This window comes from Heloderma suspectum, chromosome Z (genome assembly GCF_057233095.1).
Source record: "Heloderma suspectum isolate Gila_16-S chromosome Z, 16-S_ref, whole genome shotgun sequence".
NCBI classification, from domain to species: Eukaryota; Metazoa; Chordata; class Lepidosauria; order Squamata; family Helodermatidae; genus Heloderma; species Heloderma suspectum.
The window spans coordinates 13057323-13069582 of NC_139476.1; the positions used below are offsets into that span (position 1 = coordinate 13057323).

A 12260-nucleotide genomic window follows, 5' to 3' on the forward strand; every position below is an offset into this window, starting at 1 on the left:
GGGAGAGGAAGAAGCCACGATGGCTGTTTTCGCCCCTGTGGTTGTCTGAACACCCCACCCTGCCAACCCCTTTTCTCCCCCACCCCCTTTCAAAGGTTCCCCAAGACATTTTGCTTCCTGGGGGAGCAAGATGGTGCCTCCCCAGTAGCTGCATTCCTCACAGTAGCTGCGGGGAAATGAATGCTTCCAGCAGCAATATACTGTTCCCTGTTGTAATGTGAAGTATTTGGGGGTGGCAGGGTTTGGAACGGGCAATGAAGACCCCTCCACTTTAGACCTGCTCCTGGTGGAGATGAAGACAGCTAGAACTCGTTTGTTGACATGGATCAACATAGCTGCCTGCATTTGGGGGGAACTCTCCTTCGGGGTGTGGCTGCAGGGATTGCCACGATGAGTGCCTGCATGTCAAAACTGATCCCTACGCCACTGGATCTTGTACATTTCCCCCACAAACAACAACAAACAGTAACACCAAGCTGGACACACTGGCTGGCGTGAGCCATGATGAACCTTTTGTACTGTTTGTTTCAGCTGTTAAGGCAGTGAGTGGCTGGATTCACACAACATGCTAACCCACACTCAGTGGTTGGGCGTGGGTTGGTGTTGAACCGTGGGTTGTTTGTTGAACTGTGGGCTAGCATGGTGTCCAAGCCCAGGACATTTTCTGCAGGGTGGCTTGTTAATCACAGTGTGGCTTATTTTTCCTCAAACAAGCCATCTTGAGAACCCAGCGTTTGTTCTTGGGTTCTGCAGGGTGGTTAACAAGCCACCCTGCAGAAAATGTCCTGGGTTCAGACAACATGCTAACCCACCCTTTGACAAACGACCCACAGTTCGACACCAGCCCACATCCAACCACTGAGTGTGAGTCAGCGTGTTGTGTGAATATAGCCACTGTTTGTGTGAGTGTTTTATTTATACACTTTTCCTGGGATGCCCCCACCACTACATCACTCTACACTTTATACCAGCCTTCCACAACTTGGTGCCCTCCAGATATGGACTACACCTCCCATCATTCCCAGGAATGATGAGAGATACAGTCGAACACAGTAAACTAGGGAAGGCAGCATTTACAGGGAACAGAGGGACAAATGCCCCATTGGTGTGTAAGTGGCGCTATTTCAAACCCAGATTACCACCATCAGGAGCATCTGCACTCCCACCCCGTTTTACATGAGCCCTGCTGGACGAGACCAAAAAGTCCACGTAGTTCAGGAACGGGCAACCTCATTTGGTCCAAGGGCTGGATTGCCCCCTCCCCAGACCAAGCTAGTGGGGGGTGGGGGCTCATCCAAAGTCCTTCTCCTACTGTGACATCATCCAGCTCCACATACCGCCCCCTACACACACACTTTTCCCCGTCTGTACTGAGAGAACACAGAGAAAGAACTCAGCAGCTACCAGTAGGAGCCAGTCCTGCAAGCAGCTGCCGCGTGCCTCAGAGGGAATCTCCACATTATCTCCAACCTGTGATCGGAGATAACCAAGGAATTCCCCTGCATGCCACTCTCCTTCTCATTCCAAGGGGGAGCAGCCTGCCTGGAGGAGAAGCTCCTTGTTATCTCCGATCATGGATCTGATCCCCAGGGGATGGGGTTTAGGGAGGGGGTGAGCCCCCCGCTCCATGGGCCAGATTGGGAATCTCTGGAAGCCTGAGGTCGTTCACCCCCTTAGATTCTAGATCCAGCATCTTGTTTCCCACAAGGGCCAACTGGAGGTCTCTTAGGAAGCAGGACAGCAAAATGATAGCCCTCTCTTGCTGTTGCTACCCAGCAGCTGTTACTCGAGGGGTGCCTCTGAACCCAGAGGCTGCCTTGAAGCCATCATGACTAGTCGCCATTTAAAGACGTTTTCCTCCCCGAATGTATCTCAATCCCCTTTAAAAGCCACCTTGAGCTAGTGGCCAAATCTCACAGCAGCAAATTCCGTACGTTCAATTGGCAACTGGCGGCTTAAGGCTGCCATCCAGCCCGAGTGAGCTTGGCCCACTAAAGACTCCAAAACGTTCCCAGACAGCTCCTTCTGCCCCTGGCCTGGCTGGACAGCAGCAGCACTATAAGCGACGGGCTGATCTAAGCTCAGGGTGCTATATCTGATGAAGAAGGTCTCTCAAAGGCAGGGACCGTAGATCCGGGGTTGGAAGTTGCCAAGGCGTGTACGCACACAAACCAAGTTGTATGGTGATTGGTTCGGGTTTGGGGAGGCCCTTGGGCAAGGTTTGAGTGGGCTCCCTCCTCTCCAAGGCACGGCTGCCCACCCTGCCTACCCCCTCCTACTGAGCCCAATCCCAGAAAGCAGGTTGCCGCTCCATGTCCCAATCCTGGCTGTTACTCGGATGCTCCAAAAGGGCAGGTGAGCAGGCCCTGACAACAAGGAAAGGGGTGTCGAGAAGCTGAAATGGGGGGCTCCAGAGAGTATCAGCGGGCCCCCTGCAGGGGTGTGGCCTCTTTGAGAAGGCCCAGCCACGCTTGCGCCAGCCTTGATGGTAATATTGGGAGCACGGCATGACTCAGTCTGGTGATCAGCAGGAGACGGAGAAAGGCAATTTGCTGTGCAAGAGATTGGCTCTGCGGTAAAGGAGCAAGAAAAACACAGCACACCCTCCCACCCGCCCCCGATACCTCTGGAACTCGCTCCTAGGTGCTGCCGTGAGACGGAAAGAGACCAATCTGGCTAAAGAGCCAGTTAGAAACTCTTAATTTCTGATGTTAGGAGAGGAGGGAGGGAAAAAAGCACTCGTCCCTCGCACCAGCTCCTAGATGGAACAGAAAACAAAGAAACGGTTCTGATTAAACTAAAAGCATTATCTAAGCACACTGGCATCTCTGCAGCCCAGACACTCAGGGTTATTAAACCACACTTTAAATCACATGGGTTTTCCTTCAGGATTATATTTTGGACAGATCTGCGGTTTCTCCTTAGAGCAGGGGATAAGGAAACTTTTTGGTTGTTGAGCACATTCACCTTGGGGTAATCAGTCATGGGTGGGTGGAATGAGCCGTATTCCTTGGGGACATGCCTTTTTTCTCTGCCACCCCTGCTCTCTCTGCCACCCTTTCTTTCACTATCTGCCACCCCCTTCACCCACTCTCACACCCTTCTCCCCTGTATTTTTATTTTTTTTAATTTAAAACATTTCTTGGCTGCCTTCCAGGGCAGAAGCTTTCTCTCTCTGCCACCCCTTCTCTCTTTCTGCCACCTTCTTTCACACACAAATTGTCCCTCTCTCGTTCTGCCACCCTTTCACTTTCTGCCATCTTTCACACTCTCACACCCTCCTCCCTTTCTCTCTCTCTGCCACCTCCTTTTCTCTCCCCACCCCCTCTACCTCCACACCCAGCGGGCTGCTGTGGTGGGAATAGATTGCTCATGCCGGATCACTTGCAAAAGGCTCCCCCTGCCTTCCTTAGCTCTGTCCATTTCAGTTTCCCCTTTCCCCCCACTTGCCAGAGGTCTGAAATGATTGCTTGCAGAAGGATTCCCTCCACCTTCTTACATCATTCCATTCATTTTGGCTCCCCCCTTTTCCTGTGCCATCCTGCCTTCTCTCTCCCCTTCCCTTTGGGCTCCTCTCCTGCCAGGGGCCCAAGGGGCGCAGTGGATAACGCTTTCACAGAGCTGGAGGGACTCTGCACCCACTTCTGCACAGGAGGCATTGAGACACAAGGGGACTGCTCAGTTGACTTGGCAAGTGCCATTAAAAGCATGCACCCCAAAATAAAAGGGAACAAACAGACCCTTGCATTGATTCTCAAGCCTGAACTAGAGCAAAGGGAGATCGGGTGGAGAAAGAGAGCATGCTGCAGGATTGGGTGGGAGCGTAGCTTGCTTGCAGAGCACTTGCTAGGCATGCAGAAATCCAGAGTTCAAATCCCTGGTGCCTCCACTTAAAATCAGGTACCAGGTGATGTGAAACACTCTAGCCGGTCAGAATAGACTAACCTTCCCCAGCTTGGCACCCTCCAGATGCCTTGGACGACAACTCCCATCAACCTCAGCCAGAACGGCCATTGAATATGCCACATTGGGGATGCTGGAACAGGCAGTCCTGGCCTGCTTGGAGAAATAGCCTGACTTAGTCTACGTCAGTTTTCGATGTTCCCAACATTTGACGAGGAACGACCCTGACACAGCCAGGCCGAGGGGCTCTCGTGGGAACAAATAGCCAGAAAAACAAATGGGTGCTGCAGGGCCCGGCAACTCTACAAGCAGGAGCAGGCTGGACCTCCTAAAGGGCTTGCCCTACGAGACCACACGTGGTGCTCACGTTAAAAAAAGGGGGGGCACAGGAGCACAGCAAAACGACCCACATTTGTGCAAAGACAACTCCTGCTTTGGGGAGGCGCTGGTGTGGGCTGCACAAGGCCGGAGGTGTGGGCTGCACAAGGCCGGAGGTGGGACTCGGCTCCCCCGCCCCACACGCTGGGATTCAGAGGCATGAAGAGGCAAGCAAAGATGTGCAGGCAGCTCCAGAGGGCCTTGAATCCAACCCTCATCTTGAGCAAAGCAAGATGAAGCAGGGCAAGCAAGCTTGCCTTGCGGAGCAGCAAGGAAGGCCGAAGCTCAGAACACTGACAGACTGCAAGCAGGATTCACTTCATGGCATTCACTCCACAACGGCAGATTATTTATTTATTGCATTTATACTCTGCCTTTTTTCCTCTTGCAAGGAACCCAAGGCGGCTGACATTATCCTCCTCCTCTCCTTTTTATCCTCACAACAACCACCCTGTGAGGTGGGTTGGGCTGAGAGTGTGTGACTGGCCCAAAGTCACCCAGTGAGCTTCCACGGCCAAGTGGGGACTAGAACCCGGATCTCCCAGCTCCTAGTCCAACACTCTTGCCACTACACCACACCTTGCCAAGTGCTCAGTTTTAAACATCTCAGCCCTGAATAGAATTGTGTGGAAGAGCACTGGGACATCTCCCACCCAGCTCAAAAAAGCAGCCTTTCCCAATCTAGTTCTCTCCAGATGTGCCGCACTGCAACTCCCAGCTACCCACTGATGGGAGCTGCAGCCCAACACTAGCTTAGGGAAAGTTGCTCTGAAGTAACAAGGCCAAGTTTGCTTTCCATTCTGTTGTAGGAGAACCCGCCATTTCTTCTGCTTGAGAGCCTGCAGAACTGAAGCGGATTGCTCCTTCTGGCTAACTCGATTTCTGGGGCAATTCAAGGATGGAAGAATTGCTCCACTGGGTCTGACTAGCCCAAAGCAGCTATCCAATTTGGCACCCTGTTTTCTAGCAACAGCCAGCCAGTTGGATGTCCCAGGGAAACGGACGAAGAGGACATGCAGGAAAAATCCTGTCCCTTGTTTGTCCTCACTGGCTGGTCATCGGGGATACGCCTCTGCCTCTGAATATGAAGGCTCCATTGTTAGCTGTCATTATAGCAGCTATTATTGGATGACATTAAGGTCACCTAATTCAAGGGTGCAGGAACTCAGAGGCACAGAGGCCAAACTAGTCCTTCGGGATTCCCCAGGCACAATTCCTTCTCCTGGCACCACCCTCTGTCCCCCAACCACCAGTCACTTGGTGGTTGGGGGACAGAGCTTTTGTGCAGTTTTCTCCCCATTCTAAAAGGTTGAAATGCCTCTCTGAAGGTTGAGTTATTGGCAGGAAAAGCTTTAAGCCTAAAATATATGCTGATATATTTGGCCCAGTGCCTTCTGCCCCACCCGCCACCAGAAGGCGGCCCTCGAGAGCCTTTCCAAAATAGAATTTGGCTGTTAATCTGAGAGAGGTTCAATATCCCTGATCTCATTCACCATTATTTCCTAGTGTTATCACTTCCAGGAGCATGAAGGCAACAGCCCTCTCCTGTGCGTGCTCAAGGATGATATAATCAGAGATACAGTATCCCTGGCTATGGTGGTTCCTTTTACCTATCATGACTAAGAATGCACGAGGAGCCTCGGTGGGTCAAGACAAAGATCCACCCAGCCCAGCATCCTGTTTCCAGTGCTGCCCAGCCAGATGCTGCCAGGAAGCCCACAAGCAGGCAATGGAAATTTGCTGCTCTTTAAAGAAGGGACACGCAACACATGATTCTGTGAGCCGTTTTTGTTTTACTTTTATTAAAAACACACACACACACAATACAAAAAAGGGTTATTCTGAGATAGAATCAGAACTATGTCTTTAAAAAAGAAAGTGAAAGAATAAAAACATAATGAAAGTAAATCCACTGCACTGCAAAAGCAGCCTGGCTTTGGTGGTGGGGTTTGTAACCATGCAGTGAGTAAAACGACAGCCCTGGAATAAGCAGAATACATCTGCTCTGATCCATCAGGCATAACGAGGTGCTAGAACCATGGATGGAGCACTTCAGATCACATGGAGCAAATAGCATTTGTGAATGATCCTGACTCTAAACAATAAAAACCTAACCGCTTCCCTGCATGCAGAAGACTAACACATCAGGATGAATTGCTTAATGAAGCCCTCTCCCTGTTACGCTAGCTTACTATAAGTGGGGAGTGATTTTTATTTTGTTTGTTTTTGCTTTTAAAATGAGGGGAGCTGTTGAGAAATATGACTTTCCTGCCACCTCACCTGTAGCCTGGAGAGGCACACTCCAGGATTCTACCACCCCATTCTGTGTAAAATGTAGAACGACTCTACAGAAGACTCTCTCCCCACTTTAAGGAGCCCTCCCCTCAAAAAAGGAAAATGTAAGAGCTGTCGTTGCGGTGCAGAGAAAGACGCTCTGCTCAGCTGCTCAGTAAGAAGCAATAGGCTTGGTTGCTGCACTTACTGCCTCTCCCAAGCCAAGAACTCTAAAAAGAAAGATCTGCCTGCCCCTTGGGTTTCTAAAAACTGTTAAGAGTCCAAAGATATCCTCCACCCCACAAAAACACACACATGTCAACTGGTCCTGAAGCACAAAACAAATCCTGAAGCAGCAACTTGATTTCTGACTGTGCAAACCTCATCCTCTGTGGCAACCTTGAAGATCACCAACTGAGAACAAGGCCTGCTTGTTTGTCTAAGGAGCAGCAGGGCAATGGAGAGGAGAGGCCATGATGCAAGAAGGTTCATTCCTCTCCCCCACCCTACTTTGCCCCTGCCGTACAGCTTTTGACCTGCGGAGCTGCAGTCGTTTTCCTGGCGTTCAGACGTGAGAGACTTCTGGGCCCAGCTGCGCACATATCCAAACGGGTGTCTCTGCAAAGACACACCCCTCCGTCCAAGGAAGAGGACTCAACAACACACATGTACCATGTGTGCATGCCACTGATTACCCAAGGTGAGCTACCAGCTTGGCTCTCTGCCTACCCCCACCTCTGGCTCAAGCTGGGCTTCGGAAGGAGTCCTATTTGCCTGGCTTAGTGATGATGTGGCTGGAGAAGTCAAACAGGCTCTTGTTGATCTTCCGTAGTGTGGCGACTTCTTCCTCCAGCTCAGTCACCTGGATTTTCAGCTGCTCCTGGTCCCCCATCAAGTTCTGTGAAGGGTTAACAAGATTAGGGATAGAACTGGGGTGTGTGTGTGTAGATAACTGTCTACCTGTACTAACACTCCATCCATGGGGATAACTAAGCCTGCCTTATATATGAGGCCAGAGAAGTTACTATTCTGGGTTTTTTTTAATTAGCCAAAGAGATTGCTAGCCTCTTTAGCAGGGTAGTTTTTAAAAAATGCCTTCTACCAAGCAGTCCAAGGAGTGAGATTATTCTAGCCTTTCGCAACCATGTCCCCTCCAGATGTGTTGGGCTGCAACTCCCATCATTCCCAGCCAGCATGGCCAGGTTGGGGAAGGCTGGATTACTTTGTCCCTCCCCTGCTGGCCCGCTGGGTTTCTCGGCAAGTTGCTGAGGAACGGGCTTGCCTTCTTCCAGAACCAGCATGAAAGCCAAGCGGGCTGGCAGAGTGGGAATGGAGAGATTCATCCCTCCTCTGGCAGCCTGCTCACTCGCCTGTATGGAATTCTTTGTTGCCTATGGTGACTAGGCAAGGAGTTAAAATGCAAGGCTGAACTAAGCTGGGCTGGGTATGAAATGGAAGGTTACTGGAAGGGCTGTTACACACTTGCGCTTGCCTGTGATAATCACTGGAGGCCCTGCTCACCGGCTCACCACTAAGATCCCAGAGTAAGGGCAGGAAGCTCCTCTTCAGAACTACAGGATAGCCCAGTTAATACTCCCCCCTGCCCCCCCCCCCCAGCATCCCACCCTCTTCTTTGCCTGGTCCTGTAAGTACCCAGGGATAAAACAGTGCTTTTGGGGTATTGGTGATGGTTCGGGGATTCCTGCTGTGCAGCAGTGGGGGAACCTGCAGTCCTCCAGATGTTGCCAGAGTCCCAACTCCTATCAGCCCCACCCAACATAGTCAACCATCAGGTATGGGGGCTGTGGTCCAATGAGGGTCACAGACTCCCCCACCCCTGCTGTAGTGTGAAGTAGTCCCAAGGTGTCTTTACTCCCCCCTCCTCTTGGGAGTGCTCTCCCTGCATGAGCTTAGACGTGCTCCTTCTCTTTTTCAGTTTTTAAAGATATGCCATGAAGACAGTTTCATTTCAGAGGGTTGCTTTGGGATCGCTCAGGTTACAGCTTTCCGCTTAACTGGACATGGTTTCTGTTGGAGGTGCATAGTCTGCATAATGTGTTTGAAATGTGTTTTACTACTTCAGATTACGTTTTTGTTACGGTTCTTTGGGGACCCATGTAGGTCAAAAAAGCTGGTCAGAAATGTCTTTTTCTTAAAACTTCAAAGTCCTCACTCTGATGAGTAGAAAGCAAGGGATGGGTCCAATCCACTGGATTGATTTTTCAAGGCCTCACAGCATAGAGTGCAGGAATCTACTATTAAAAAACCCTGTAGGGTTCTGGAATAAAGCTTCCCCACCAGCAACGTTCACCCCTTAGGGGGATGTGGTGCCTCACCTTCTCTTTTGTGGAGCACATCTGCGAATACAAGCGCTCCGCTTTCTCCAAGTAACTCTCACCAGATCCCTGTGGAAGACAGAGGAGAGCGGCCGGGTCAAGACAGAGGCCAAGGCAGATCCAGCTTCTCAGGAGTATTTCAACCAGCTAACGGGAAGCCATAAGTAAAAAGTCACACGTCCGCTTAGCAGTGATGTTCTAGCACAGCAGAGCGAACAAGTGAGCCTCTAAGGACCCTGGGATAAAACTGCGGGTGCTGCGAAAGAGAAGCTAACACGTAATCTCTCAACAGAAATCCAGCAAATTTGACAGCCTCAGACTGCTGGTTTCAGAATTCAGAAGAGGATTGGTGCATCAGCGATGACAACAGGCATACAGTGTTTGAGAAGGTGTCCTTTCGAGAGCACTGACAGGATGAATGGGCTGGGCAAGGCAGGCCGTGCTCGGAACAGGTCCTTGCCACCAAAGCCAGCCTTTCTGTTAAGGCACCAGTGCTTAGCACTGGGCCTACAGAAGCACGGCTGAGACACAGCAGATTTCTTGTGCTCCCCACCCCACGCTGTGGGTTCTGGGTTAGGGTTTCACTGGTCTTCGACCCAACAGCGGGTCCCTCAGTGGGCCACACCAGAGTTTTCTTTTTGCTGCCTTTTTCAAAAGCAAAAAGAGTAACAAGAGAACAGGGAATACAACTCGGTAGATTAGAGGCCCTACTTTGCCTGCTGGAGGTTCCCGGTTCAATCCCCAGCATCTCCAGTTCAAAAGATCTAAAACATGTATGGGCAACCTGCGGCCCTGGGCCACTCTCTGTGGGGCCCATGGATCCCCTGAGGTACCCAATTTGGATGGCTTTAAAAAGGGGACAAATTCCTGGAGGAGAAGGCTATCGATGGCTACTAGTCCCGATGGCTATATCCTACCTCCAGTATCAGAGGCAGTGAGCAGTGCCTTGAGGATGCCCTTTAATGAGTATCAGCACATGGGCAAGGTGATGTGGGAGAGGACGTTCACTTAGGTATCAGGTCTTATGCCGTCTCATGGAGGAGAAGGCTATCTGCTGCCTCCAGTACCAGAGGCAGTATGCCTACATGCACCAGTTGCTGGGGAACATGGGTGGGAGGGTGCTGTTGCGGTCGTGTCCTGCTTGTGGGCCTCCAACAGACAGCTGGTTGTCTACCGCATGAACAGAATGCTGGACTAGATAGGCCTTGGGTCTGATTCAGCAGGGCTCTTCTTACATCCTTAATCCGGGTATGATGCTCTAGTTAAGCAGCGGCACTTTGAACTGTGCTCAGAAGCAGACTGGAAACTGGCGAAACTCTCGAAACACCGGCAAGACGTGTTCTCAGAGCTGTCCCAGTTAGTAGCCAGGCAGCCGTCTTTTGAACTAATGGTAGCCTTCAAAGGCAGCCCAACGGTGGCATAGTCTGACCCAGAGAAATTAATGAGTTAGCTACTAACCCCCCCCCCCCCCAATGTGCTGCCTTCCAGTTTTGCGGCTACCATTCCCATTAGCACCAACTGGTCAGGGAGGATGGAGGTTCTGGTTCAAAACATCTGGAGTGCACCAGGTTGGTGAAGGCTCTTGTAAAACAGGAGAGGATGGTCCTCCGTCACACTTCCCTGGGAATCCCAAATCCCAGCTGAATGGGAGACCGTTGGGTTTTCTCACTGGAGAAGGAGGTGCCCTTTAGGGGGCGCAAACCCCCCTCACAATGGGATATCTTTGACATGTGAAATGGGATTATTGCTTCCAGGAATTTGAAGGTGCGTGGTTTTTCCTTCTGCCTCCCTGCACATTCTCAAGAGGTACTCCTATTAGTTAAGGCTTCTCATATTTCAAGCCGAAGTGCTGGCAATTTGGTGTTTGGGGGGATGGGATGGGTGAGACAATTTGAGGGCAGGAGGAATGGTGGGTTTGAGAGACAGGCTTATAAAATGAGAATGCGCCTTGGGCAGCATGCTTACGATGCCAGGAGGAGCAAAACAGAGAGCACTGTGGGATCTGTTTATTGCAGCCACCCCCAACCTGGTGCTGCCTAGATGTCTTGGAATGCAATTCCCATCACTCAGCCAGCATGGCTGGGAATGATGGGAGCTGCATCCAACACATCTAGAGAGCACCAGGTTGGGAAACGCTACTTTGCTGGAACTCCAGATGGACACCTGTTTTCTCTCTTTGGTGGCCTCCTCGCTTTCCTCATCACCCTCCCTGTGCAATGAATCCTCCGTTATGCGTAACTGAAATAATAAGATCTCCTTCCCTAGGTTAGTCTAGCTTAACGTTTCCCTCATCTGCTTCTGCTGTGTTTATTTTTTAGATTTGTAAGCTACTTGGGGCAGGGGCCTCTTCTCTTGTTCTTTGTAAAATGCCATGTACATAGATGCGCTTTGCAGGTGTTTAAGCAGGCTTTAAAAACGCAGTTATTCGAGGCCGCTCTTTCTTGAATTAGGCTGTTTAATCTCTGACCTTTTAAAATTAAGGAGTCAAAATCTTGTTTAGTCTTTTTATTTATTATATCTGCTGGATTATCTATGTTTAATTGACCTGTATTTTAAAACAATGTTCGTGCTGCTGCCTGATTACACTGTATATCTTGCTTGGTTACATTTCCTAGATAATATTATGGGTGCTGTCTTACTTATTTATTACGTGAATATTTTTGGATCCTACCCCCTTCCATTTAATGAGTGCTTGAGCCAATGTACAATAAAAGCAATACAAAAAATAAAATACGTACAAATACTAACACCTTAAACATTTTTCCTTAAACAGGGGATTAATAATAACAAAAGCAGGGCATGGCACTAATTTTTAAAAGTTGGGCAGAATAGTGTCCTCATCAATCATCTGAAGGACACTAATGAGGAAGTTAGTCATTTTGCCTAGGGGGAGGGACTAGGCCCTAAATTAAGGAAGACTTATAAACAAGTGTATAAATTCAATAAAAGAGTAGTATAATAATATGGCCGCGGTGGCTTAGTGGTTAAGACGCTGAACTGCAGACTGGAAGGTCGGCAGGTCAGCAGTTCGAGACCTGAGTGCTGCGTGACGGAGTGAGCTCCCGTCTTCAGTCCCAGCTCCTGCCAACCTAGCAGTTCGAAAGCAAGAAATTGCAAGTAGATAAATAGGTACCGCCTCGGCGGGAAAGGTAACAGCGTTCTGTGCACCTCGGTGTTCAGTCATGCCGGCCACATGACCACGGAAGCGTCTTCGGACAGCGCTGGCTCTTCGGCTTAGAAACGGGGATGAGAACCGCACCCTAGAGTCGGACACGACTGTTTGGGGACACCTTTACCTTTTTTTATAATAATATAAATATAATTAGGACAACATTGTGCATGGTGTGGAAGAAGTAGATAGATTTTTTT

General features: G+C 50.1%; 1 protein-coding gene across 4 annotated transcripts in view; it reads right to left on the bottom strand.

Moving 5' to 3' along the window:
- Window positions 1–6055: 6055 nt before the first annotated feature.
- WDR18 (WD repeat domain 18) overlaps window positions 6056–12260 on the bottom strand; it is a 55471-nt gene continuing 49266 nt past the window's right edge. Inside the window, exons 9-11 of one of the 4 annotated variants that reach the window (XR_014786469.1) lie at window positions 12025–12187; window positions 8892–8960; window positions 6057–7453 (exon numbers count right to left, since the gene is read on the bottom strand). Coding sequence is in view for 1 of the 4 variants with exons in the window: in XM_084825601.1 (XP_084681727.1) it covers window positions 7322–7453; window positions 8892–8960 (201 nt within the window). In the remaining 3 variants the exon portion in view is untranslated. Of the gene's footprint in view, window positions 7454–8891; window positions 8961–12024; window positions 12188–12260 lie in introns of all 4 variants that reach the window. The other 3 variants (XR_014786470.1, XM_084825601.1, XR_014786471.1) reach the window with 3 other exon arrangements.